The sequence below is a fragment of the Crocodylus siamensis genome, chromosome 4 (genome assembly GCF_052110815.1).
Source record: "Crocodylus siamensis isolate JL-2025a chromosome 4, ASM5211081v1, whole genome shotgun sequence".
In the NCBI taxonomy this organism is placed as follows: domain Eukaryota; kingdom Metazoa; phylum Chordata; order Crocodylia; family Crocodylidae; genus Crocodylus; species Crocodylus siamensis.
Window position 1 is genome coordinate 147,653,041 of NC_143398.1, and position 12,263 is coordinate 147,665,303.

The 12,263-nt window shown below is 49.6% G+C and overlaps 1 protein-coding gene across 5 annotated transcripts in view; it reads right to left on the reverse strand.

Annotated features, from left to right (window-relative positions):
* The window catches only part of FAM131B (family with sequence similarity 131 member B), an 81,959-nt gene that overhangs the window by 38,228 nt on the left and 31,468 nt on the right, over positions 1-12,263 (reverse strand). For 2 of the 5 annotated variants that reach the window (XM_090044123.1, XM_090044122.1), the window contains exon 2: positions 1,756-1,865. In XM_090044123.1, the coding sequence (XP_089900249.1) occupies positions 1,756-1,865 (110 nt within the window). Of the gene's footprint in view, positions 1-772; positions 994-1,755; positions 1,866-12,263 lie in introns of those variants that run through there. The other 3 variants (XM_090044126.1, XM_090044125.1, XM_090044124.1) reach the window with 3 other exon arrangements.

The window sequence follows — 12,263 nt, forward strand, 5'->3', positions numbered from 1 at the left end:
TTTTTAAGTGCAGGGATGCTGATACACAAGACACAGCGGTGCTTTAATTAGAGCAGCTCTTGAATCCACTCTAATTCAAGCACCACCTCCCCCACCCCTGCAAGAATACAAGAGCCTTCTATTCATAGTTAGAGAAGTTACACTTTAGCTTAAGTAATAGAGGCTTATACTTTTGGTGTTGAAGGTTCCAGTTTCATTCTCTCTTGCTGACAGTGGTGTCTGCAGGTATGTGTTTATGGCTTGTTATATTAGGGATTAGAAAGATGTATAGAAGTAAAGGAGGAAATAAAACAGAATACAATAAAACAAAACAGAAGAAAACAAACAAAAAACGTACAACACAAGAGAAAGGCAAGAAGAGGGTATTTATAGTGTTTCTCAGCTGGACAGTGCAGTCTGGTATGTTTGGTTGTTTTCAGAAGATGAGCTTGTAAGATTCTTATTTCAGGGAAAACTACAACTGTGCAAACTTTATATAGGAAGCGCTCTTGCCTCAGGCTCGTTCAGCTGGGAGCAAGAGAAACTATTTGAATGTAAATAATTATTGAGCAGATAACAAAACCATTTGCTCGTGAAATGGCATGATGTATCCATATTAGCCAGCTTTCTTTGCACAAAGTAGTTACAAATGTTCCTCTCAGGTATTTTAGTGCTATCTCATTGTAGAACTCTTTAGGTTAGTGCCTTTCTCTAGAAGGACATCTGGGAAAGTTAAGGAGAGTCAATGAAAGGTGTAAGAGTCAATGCACATAAGCTAAAGTCTGTTAAGTACCTGTGTGGATCCTCTCATTCAGGAGTAATGGGGCCTTAGATCAATGTAGATTCATCTTCTTGGAGCAACCACACATGTTTTTGCTGTTCTGTAGCTTAATACATATTAATATTTTTAGCTGAGTTGCCTTGACTTTCATGAGCATTCCAGGCACTGCCCAGCGTATCCTGCAGTTCTTGCCAGAGTTCCCCCAACAGGAGTTTCTGGAAGTTACACTTCCCAGTTGTAAAGGTTCTGTATCAAAATGTAATTCTTATATACTGGTATCTTGTAATGTGTGAAATTGCTGGTGTTTTATGAAATAATGTAGTACAGGTATCAAAAAAAATAATTGTGGCCTTTTATTCAACGTGAAATGTTTCATGATTGCATGCAGTAGACCCTACAGAACAGAAAAATAAGATTATAAAATTACAGAGGTTGCAAGAATGCAAAACAGGAAGTAACTCGTTACAGGAGATACTGCATAGCAATCAAACAGCAGGGATTAAGAGAACATATCTGAAAAATATTGAAATAAAAAAACAAAGTATTTCTTCACAGCAATGTAGGCCTTTGCTGAGGGTCGTGTACGCTTTTGTCCCACACCTTAACCAATATTCATGTAGTTCAGCTTTGAGTTCAGTGGTTATCAGACTTGGTCTGAGCATCCAACTTGGTCTGAGCATCTCCAGACTTGGTCTGAGCATCTTCCACTCCTCTAAATATTTATGAACTGTCAGACACATTTTTCCTTGTGAAATCTCATTTCGTCTAAATTTTCAAAAATGGACCCTAATTTTGGCTCACCTTTTAGTTGTCCTTTTATGACCAATAAAAACCAAATCTTTGACTTCGGAAAATTTGGGTCTGGAAGTCTTTAGTACAGTTAAGATTTCTGTGCCCTTCTTAGGTGAGCCTGATAACTTCAGCCCAGTTATACGTATTCAATGAGGTTGAGACTTTCTGGTCTTCTCCCCTGTGGATACCGGGTTGGCACTCACCTCAGTGGAGGGGCGGTGGATGCTGCTTCCATGTAGAGAACTGGTGCTGTCCATATTGATCTGGTCCACATCTTTCAGTCCTTTCCAGTCCACTGCAATCACCTCATTTCCTGCAGAGACAGGAATACAGTTAGGTTAATAGATTCGTAAAGTTTGAAGTCAGAACATACAATGAGATATTCTCACTGGCCCTCCCTTATCTCTTCAGCCACTAAATGTCACCTAATTATCCTTGTCTGGAAGCAAATAATTTGTTTTTGGCAGATGTGTATATTCCAAAAGAAAGGTATTGAGATATTATTATTCAAGGTGGAAAATCCACCCCTACTCTGAGTACTCAGTTACAGTGGATTATCATCCACCCCGATGTCTGTTTAAAATTTATCTGGCATCAGTTTCATTATTGGTTTTTGGTTTGTCTTTCTCTGTTAGATTAAAGAGGTCTTTAGTACTTGGCCATTTTTTCACATGAAGGTACTTATATTCTGTGATCAAGTTATCTTTATCCTCTATGTGACCAACTGAGCATGACTACACTGCAAATGTAGCCATTCTAGGCAGGTTATGGTCAAATATGCTATGCTGTTCCACGTGCATTACCCCCTAAGCCAGAAGCTGGGTAGCAGGGCTCTGCCTCTCAGTAGAGAGAGATTCAAAGAATGAGTGGACCAGAAGGGACCTGGAAGATCATCAAGTCTGGTCCCCTGCCATAGGCAGGTGGTTAATGAGCAAAAATGAGCTCAGTGTGGTGCTTATCCAGCCTCCTCTTGACCACCTCCAAGGATGGCAACCGCACCACCTCTGCCAGGAGTGTGTTCCAGGTTCTGGTTGCCCTTACAGAGAAGTTCTTCCTTATGTCCAGGCTAAATCTTCCCTCTATTAGCTTGTGACCATTGGTCCTCATCTTCTCAAGGGGTATCTTCCTGAAGAGTTGCTTCCCCAGATCTTGGTGCTTCCCCCTGACATACTTGTAGGCAGCTATCAAGTCACCTCAGCCTCCTTTTACCCAGACTGAACAAGCCCAGTTCCCAAAGTCTCTCCTCATAAAGCCAATCCTCCAGGCCCCTGGTCATTCCAGTTGCCCTTCTCTGCATCCTCTTGGGCTTGTCTGCATTTTCTTGAAGCGCAGTGCCCAAAACTGGGCGCAGTACTCCAGCTGTGGCCTCACCAACGCTGAGTAGAGGAGAAGGAGCACCTCTCTGGATCTGGTGGCAACAAATTGGCTGATGCACGTCAGAGTCCTATTTGCCCTGCTGCCAATTTCATTGCACTGCTGGCTCATATTCATCTTCTGGTCGATTGTGACCCCCAGGTCCTGTTCAGATGCTGTGCCAGCCAGTGGGCTACTGCCTAAGCTATAGTTATGGTGAAGGTTTTTCCTACCCAGATGAAGGACCCGGCACTTTTCCCTGTTGAACCTCATCTGATTCTGATCAGCCCACAGAACCAGGCTGTCTAGTAGAGCTGTGTGAAATTTCACTAGCAGTTTCATTTTGATGCTGTTTTGACTTGCTTCGAGCTTGAAACAGCAAAATTGAAATGGAACAGAGAGCTTCAAAACAGCCTCAGAACAAAACAAGGCAAGTTGAAATGTTTTGAAATTTCTGAAACATTTTGAGTTTCAAAGCTCAAGCTGGGTTTGCCTGCAGGGAAACAGAAACTAAAGTAAGGAGAGGGAGGAGGAAAAGAAAGGGGGAAGGAGTGCTCTAATTATTGACTGTGTAGCTGGCCGGTGACTGTCATCCTTTCGAAGTCCCTTCCAATCCCAGTGTTCTGGGGGAGGGATGGAAAAACTGTATAAAAGGCAGCATTGTTTGAACTGCCCTGCTTTCTGCCTTGGGGTCAGCTGAGTGAGGGCACACCTCAGCACACTCACAGTGTCACCGACCCATTGCCTGTCAACAGCTAGAGGTGCAGGGCCCCCAAACCCAGACTCCCCCTGCACCGATCTCGATAGCTGGCAGTCTTCATGGCTGCAGCAGGGGGCTAGCAGGCCTCCAGTTTTCACCCTGCTGTGCCTTAACACACACAGTGTCACCCATGACATGAGTTTTGCTTGTCAGCAGCTTGAGGTGCAGTTTCCCCAAAACCCCTGCACCTATCTCCTTGAAAGCTGGCAGGCTTCGTTGCCTCAGCAGGGGCTAGCAAGCCTGCAGTTTGGGCCCCACTGTGGCTTAACACATACATATGAGTTTTCTGCTTTCAAGACTTTGAGGTGCAGTTTCCCTGAAACACCTATCTCCTATCTCCTTGACACTTGGCAGGCTTTATGCCCCCAAAAGGGGCTACCATTCCTGCAAGTTTCATCCAAATCAGGCCAGAAATGACAAAGTTATAGGCTGTTTCGAGCTTCCCCATTATAGCCCATGGGCAAAACATTGAAACAGTATTGAAACAGAGAAACTGTTTCGACAAAACGAAACAGAACAGCAGTTTTGAAACGAAACGAAATGCTGTTGTGTCGAAATATCGAAACGCACGTCAAAACGGAACAGTGCCGTTTTGCCCAGCCCTACAGTCTAGGTCATTCTGGATCCTTACCTATCCTCTGGTGTGCCCGCATTTCCCCACAGCTTGGTATCATCAGCAAACTTAATCATAGAGCATTCCACCCCTGCATCCAAGTCATTAACGAATATGTTAAAAAGCACAGGTCCAACCATCAATCCCTGTGGGATGCCACAGGAGACAGCCCTCCAGGATGAGGCCATCCCATTGATTACAACTCTCTGGGACCGGCCTCTAAGCCCACCTCCCCGTAGGCCGCACCAGTTTAACTGGGAGAATTTCATGGGAGACAGAGTCAAAGGCCTTACTAAAGTCCAGGTAAATGATGTCTACTTCATGTCCCTTGTCCAGCTTGTTAGTCACCTGGTCATAAAAGGACACCAGGTTTGTTAGGCATGATCTACCCTCCACAAAGCCGTGCTGGTTGTTTCTCAATACACTGTCAGGTGTTAGCTTGCAGTGTATGGCCTCCTTAACAATTTTTTCAAAAGTTTTTCCTAGGACCAAAGTCAGACTGACCACTCTATAGTTTGCAGTCATCCCTCCTCCCTTTCTTAAAGATGGGTATTACGTTAGCCCTCTTCCAGTCATCTAGGACTACTCCCGTGTTCCACGACTTTTCAAATATCTTTGCCAAGGGCCCTGCTATGAGTTCAGCCAGTTCTTTAAGGACTCTTGGGTGTAGGTCATCTGGCCCACCAGACTTGAAAATGTCTAATTGTTCTAAGAGGACCCTCACCTGGTTGGGTCTGATCACATGTTGTCTGTGTCTGAACCAGAATTGAAAAGAATGCTGATAACACAAGAGTTAAAAGAAACTAGTGCAAGCATGCAAGTGGAAAGCCCCTAAAGCCAGCACGCGTGTCCAAACATGCCCCACACGTGGTCAGTATGTAATTTGAGTGAGGTATTTGAATTGGCAAAGCATGCATGCCCAATCATGCACTAGGCATTATGTAATCTGACTAGAACTTTCCAAAAAGAGAACCGTATGATTGGCTACCTGGAAAGTATTTAAGCCAGCACGTATCTGCCCAAGGCAGAGACCAGCTCTCGCAGAAACCCGGTTCGCATGAGCCCAGAGCTACCTCACAGGCTGGCCACTTGTGATTGTCTCCCCGCCACCGCTATCTCCCAGTGTACCCCACCCTCGCATGCTCGACTTTGTTCTGACCAACAACTCGTTAGTCTCTGTCTACTAGCTACCGATTAGTTCGTTTTATAGCTGTTGTTGTAACCATGCTTGACCTGCGCTACAATACTGTTACCTAGTGGCGTAAGTAAAGGAAAAATAAAAAATTTTTTTGCAACCATTAACCACCTAACTCCTCGCCGCTAGCCCCCACCTGCTTGATCGTGTCAGCCCAGACCGTGACCAGTCAACTTGGTCGCCACAGTCTGTTGACTTCCCCGTTTTTCCTGGGCCTCGGGACAGGTGAACAGCTCTTGTTAGCCTTCTGGAATACTGATGCGAAGTAGCCATTTAGGACCTCTGATTTTTCATGGGGATCTATTGTGGACTGCCCCTCCAAATTCAGCAGGGCTCCCACAGTGGAACGCGATTTTTTTCTTCTCCCCATGCACCTGTAGAAGGACTTTTTGTTGTTCTTAATTTTGGATGCTAGCCTGATCTCCGTGCCTGTCTTGGCTTTCAGTATCTCATACCTGCCAACCCTGGTTATATAAGTGAACTCTTCTCTGGTTTCTGATCCTTCCTTCCATTGCCTATATGTGTCCTTTTCCTCTTTCAAAAGGTCTCTGATCTCCCTATTGAGCCAAGTAGATCTTTTGGCTCCCTTCCTGCTTTTTGATCACATGGGAATGGCCTCTTTTTGTGAAGAGGATTGCTCCCTTCAGGAGGCACCATTGCTCCTGGACCCCCAAATCCTTCAGTTGCTGGTCACAGAGGACCTTACTAACTAGACTCCTGAGTTTGTTAAAGTCTGCCCTTCTGAAGTCTAGGACTTCTGTTCTACTAACTGAAATCCTAGCCTTCCAGTGGATGATGAACCTAATCAGATCATGGTCACTGTCACCCAGAGTACCACCAATCCACAGGTCCTCTACAACGTCCTCCCCTTTGGTAAGCACTAAGACCAGAGTGGCTTCCCCCTAGTCGGTCCTTAGACAACTTGTGACAGGAACAGGTCATCAATAGTTGCCAAGAAATCGACAGGAATCTGGGTTTTCCATTTCTTGTGGGAAAACACGGGGAAATGCGGATTCTTTTCCTTTAAAGGAGAAAATCACAGATTTTTCCCATAAAAGGAAAAAGCCACAGGAAACTGTGGGTTTTTCCTTGCAGGCTGGCAACCTTCCAGTTTGCAAGGTGCTGCTTGAGGCTGGGGGGAAGGTGATTGGAGGCGTGAGGTGCCATGTGCATGTATGCACCCACATGGCCAGCATACAGCCAGGCAGGGTGGTGGGATCAGCCCTGGCAGCTGGATACAGGTAAGTCTATGGGGTGGGGATTGGAGCGCCAGAGCCTGGAGACTGTCTAGGGGAGCTGTGTGGGGCATATGTGTGTGTGTTTGTGGCAGAGGTGTGTGGAGGAGGGTTGAGTGCTTACTGGCACTGGGAGAAGGTGTTCAGGTGCTGGGGCTGTGGCGGGAGAGGGGGGTCTGAGGCTGTGCTCAGTGCTGCTGGTGAGCCTGGCCCCATGCTGTTGCTAGCAGGGCCTATCCGGAGGCTCCTGCCCTTCCAGCAGGGGAAGCGGGTGTGGGTCCTTTGGGGGTGATGGGAAGCTGTATGGCTGGACCAGCAATGCCGAGGCTTTCAGGAGCAGGAGGCAGGGCAGCTGGGAGATGCTACCTGCTAGGGGGTGGGGGAGAGAGCTGACCATGGCCAAGCTGCCTGGTGCAGCATGGCAGCTCCAGCCTGGGGTGGGAGGTACTATAGGCATCCCCTCCTCCTCCCTCGAGCCTATGGCATAGTTAGACTCACGCTGCTGCTGCCCACATGAGCTGGAGCTGTTGCAGCCACAGCTGCAGCTGCAGCCACCATGCTCTGGCCTGGACAGGATGACGACCACCTGGAGCCCCTTGCTCTCCTGTTGCCTGAGGCACAGCTTGGGCCAGAGCCGTGCTTGCCTTCATGCTGCTACTGTGGAGCATGGGGCTGATCCTTACCCCTACACCGTGCCCCAGATCATGGCGTGGAGCAGTGTGTAGTGCCTGAGCAATTGCCTGTGCGTCCACTTGAGGTGTGCTGCATGCACCTCATTCTGGAGGCCGTCTCTGCCTTGTCCCTGTAGACCACCATTCTGTGAGTCTCTGTGGGGCTGGGAGGGATGGGGGGGAAACTGGGGACCCTCTACAGCAGGGCTGAGATGCAGGGGGCTGCAGGTTGGAGTAAGGGGCACTAACCAAGCTGGGGGTTGGGAGTGAGTGGCCCTGGAAGGGCCAGGTGGCTGCAGGTTGGGAGTGAGTGGCACTGGCAGAGACAGGGGACTGTGGGATGGGAGTGACATGCACCAGCATGGATGTGGGGCGGGGAGCACAGAACTCTGGGTTGGGAGTGAGGGGCACCAGCAGAGCTGGGAGGAGGCTGTGGCTTGGGAGTGAGGGGCAACAGCATAGGCAGGGGCAGGTAACTGGCATATCAGGGCTGCTCAGCACCACAAAGTAGCTGGTGGGACAGCTGCAGCTAGACCTGTGTCCTGGTGAGCAAGGGGGGCAGAGGGAGCTCTGATTTTCCAAAATAAAAAAAATATCAGAATCAAAGACCAAGATATGTAGGTATTTAGAATTCATTTTATTATAATGATTGAGGTATTGTTAGGCTTCCAAACTGCTATACAATTGTAAATATATCTATAAAATATTTTGTTCAACTGATACATACATATATACATATAGTGGTGTTTCATTTTAATCGCAGAAAAATGCAGATTTTGGTTTTTTTAATCAGAGAATTTGGGATTTTTGAAACAGAGAAAACCAGGATCCCTGATAATCAGCCTACTTGCAGTGCCCTGCAAATGCAGTACACTGCTTCTGGTTTGGAAGGTTGGGCATGCAAAACAGTGCAATCTGTTTGAGGGTGGTGTTGCCTGGCAAAGCAAGTTTACAGTGAAGACACTGTAAATCTTTACAACCTTAAATTGTTTATGGTTCTTTTTCTATACCTTTTCCAAATTTTTAACTCCCAAGCCTTGCAGTAGTCCATTTTACAATATCCTCACACTGGCAACTCATGTTCAGTTTGTTGTCTATGGTGAACCAAATCCTTTTCAGTAATTGCTTTCTAGAACATAGTCATCCATTCTTTAACTGTAGCCTACATTCTTTGTTTTAGGTGTATCATCCCTTGGCCATACAAAACTGCATTTTTTTTTAATGGCCCCAGCTTCATCCTTAGCAGTCCCTTGCAGTTGAGGATGATTGTCTTCCATGATTGCCTTATCTGTGGTTCTGAAGATGACTGATAAGCAGGGATCCTGGTTTTCCCTGATAAAAAAATTGCAAATTCTCTGATAAAAACCTCCAAATCTGTAATTAAAATTAAGGGTCCACCACAGGCCCCTCCCCAGCCCTGCTGGTGCCCCTCGCTGCCCCTGAAGCACCCCAGCCCTGCTCATGACCCTCACTCCAACCACAACAGCCCCCCAGCCCTGCCGGTGATTCTCACTCCTCTACAACAGCTCCCAATTCCTACTGGTGCCCCTCACTCACCCCAGCCCCCACGACTCTGCTTGTGCCCCTCATGCCAAACGCAGCCGCCCCTCAGCCCTACTGCTGCCCTTCATTCCCTGCATAGCCCGCCAGTCCTACTGGTGCCCCTCACTCACCATCTACAGCCCCTTGGCCCTGCTCATGCCTCTCACTCTCCCCCAAATCCCCCACAGCCTTGCTGGTGCCCCTTGCCCCCCCACCCACAGCCCCTAATGCCCCAGCCCTGCAGGACAAGGCCCCTAGCTGCCAGAGGTATAGACCCAGGTCCGCAGCCCCCTGCCCCTGCTCCCCCCTGCTGCCTGCTTGAGCCGGGCAGCTCCCCCTGCTGGACACCCTTCCAGGGGACAGGAGGGACCTGGGCCCCGCAGATCTGGATATGGGGCAGGCGCAGACTGTGAGCTCAAGCTCCCTCCTTCCCTCCCCCAGGCCCTCAGCAGCCCAGCAAACACAACCCGGTGTGGCTGGGGACAGCGGGCTGCACAGGGATCATAGGCTGCCCCAGGCACGAGTAGGCAGGGTTCAACCCCATGCAGAACACTACAGGGGCAGCTGTGGCCTAGATCCAATCAATTAGTTTGCACCCACCCACAGGCAGGAGCCAATCAATTGGCAGGCTGAATCTAATCCATAGGCCACCCCTGCACTACAGCATCATCAGTGTACTGAGATCAATGATTGAGGTGGGGTAGTCTTGGTTTTGGCTTGGAGATGCCTGAGATTAAGCAGTTTACCATCCATCTGGAAGTTTAATTTTACTCATAGGTGGTGGAAGGGAGGTGCTAACAGGGCTTAGCCCCAGCAAACATGGGACAGCGGTAGGGTTGCAAGGAAAGCCAGCCAAGGGCTTCCAGCAGCTGCAGCAGGAGTGGGGCAGGGGGAGGGGCAGGGGGAAGGGCAGGGGCTGCCCAGATGGCAGTGTGGGACTGACCCACGAGTGGCTTATTCAGGGGGCATGGCTCCTGCTGCTACATGCCCCTTAGAAGGCACAGGGGGCACATGCCCCGATCTGTGCAGGGCAGGGTGGGTTGCTGCTGCAGGCTGGGGCTGTGCCGGGTTCTTCCTGGTGGTGGAGGTGCAGTGGCAGCACTGGGAGGGAAGCTATGGGTAAGGGGGGAGATTGCAGCCACACCACGATTCTCTGTAGCCCACCCAATCCCCCTCCCAGAGCTGCCACCACCTGCCCCAGCGTAACATGCCCCCCCAGGAGGAGCCCAGCACTGCCCCGGCCACAGCTTGCAGCAGCTGGCTGCCTTTGTCCCATGCAGATTGTCCCCTGTGCCTCCCAGGACATCTGCAGCGTTGGGAGCTGCCACCCCCTCCTTGTTCCCCCCAGACGGGCCACAGCTCTGTCCTGTGCCCTGCCCTGCCCCAGCTGTGCAGGGCCTAGTGGGGTGGGTGCAGGGATCCTGGGGGCTCCATCCCTTTTGGCCTGACAGCGCAGCCAAGGCTGGCCCTGCTTCGGCCACCCCACCCAGGCAGCTGGGGCTGGTGCAGGGCTGAGGGCAGCTCACACACAGACTTTCCCCCACAGACTTTCCTGCCTGGGATGGGGTGCAAGTGCTCAGCACTCCCCCCAAATTTTTCTCTCCCTCCGCCTATGATTCCACTCCAACTGGAAGCTTGTTGATGGTCAGATGTAGCAAGAAACCAGTGAACAGGGGCTGCAAAAAAGGTAAGCAGTTTGCAGGCAGTTCACAGGTAAATCCACAAGTCAGTTTGTACCCCATCTTTTTGAGGGGAGAGCCTTTCAGTTTGGTGTGAGGAAGCAGGGAAGTAGGAACCTTTTGGGGCCACCAAGTAGTAAACAGGCCAGCTTCCAGGTGTGCTTGGAAGAAGGGCAGTAAGAGAGAGAAGGCAGATTAAGAGACCAAAGGAAATGGCTGGAGGACGTCCCAATGGCAGAGCCACAGCCACTGCCACTGCCACTGCCTCTGTTTGCAGGACCGCTTACCAATGAGGCTTCCTCCCAGGTCCAGGTTTGGTGCTGTAGGGACTGAGGCTTGAAGATTCCATCTAGCAACAGCCAAATCCAGGGGTGCCTGTGGTGTAACCTCCTGGTGTTGTCTCTCAGGGAACAGGCATGAGAGGTACATGAGGAGGTGGTGAGGCTCTGAAGCATCCTCTGCCATGAGGAGTTCATTGATTTGATGCTGATCCCTGGAACTGTGGAGGAAGAACTGCCAAAGGCAGCACTAGAGAAGAGAAATGACATGGACTCCCAGAAAGGGAGCTTGTGGCTTCTGGAGGCAAGCAGAAAGCTTCGCCTCCACCTGCAGCAGTTTGCTGTAGAACAGATATGCAGCCCTACAGACACACAGGGAGGTGGAGGAGGATAGGTCAGGCTTCACCAAGGTGGAAAGGATTGTGACAACTGCCACCAAGCAGAAGTGATGGGTAGTGGTAGTTGGAGACTGTCTTCTGCAGAGGATGGAGGGAGTCATCTGCTGACCTGACCTGTCTTGGGAAATCTGCTGCTTGTCTGGAGCCTGGATCCAAGATGTCATGGAGGGATTACTGAGAATCATCTGGTCCCCCGACTCCTAACCCCATGCTGCTCATCCATGTGGGCACCAATGATACTGCCAGGGGAAACCCTGAGCAGATCAAAAGTGACTACAGGGCTCAGAGTGCAAGGGTGAAGGAGTCTGGGGCTTAGGTTGTGTTCTCTTCAATCCTTCTGGTCCAGGGAAAGGGCCCAGCCAGGAACAGGTGCATCCTGCAGATCAACACCTGGTTGTGCAGGTGGTGTTGCCAGCAAGGCTTTGGCTTCTTCAACCATGGGATGTTGTTCCAAGAAGAAGGATTGCTGGAAAATGATGGGATTCACCTGACAAAGACAGGGAGGACCATCTTCACAGACAGGCTTGCTAACTTAGTGAGGAGGGCTTTAAACAAGGTTTGTGGCAGGGTGGAGACCAAAGCCCTGAGGTAAGTAGGGAAGCGGGAGACCTGGAGGAAGAGCCAGCAGGAAAGGGCAATGGGGAAGTGTTCTCATACATCCTGAGAAATCAGGGCTATCAACTAGTTACCTCAGGTGCCTGTACACAAATGCACGGAGCCTGGGAAACAAGCAGGAAGAACTGGAAGTCCTTGCACAGTCACAGACCTATGATGCGATTGGAATAACAGAGATTTGGTGGGATAGTTCGCATGACTGGAGCACTGCCATGGGTGGGCACAAACTGTTCAGGCCGGGGAGAAGAGGAAGAGGAGTTGCACTTTATGATTGCTCAGAGCTCCAGTATGAAACTGGAAATAGACCTGTTGAAAATCTCTGAGTTAAGGTCAGAGGGGAGAGCAACAAGGGAGATGTTATAGTGAATGTCT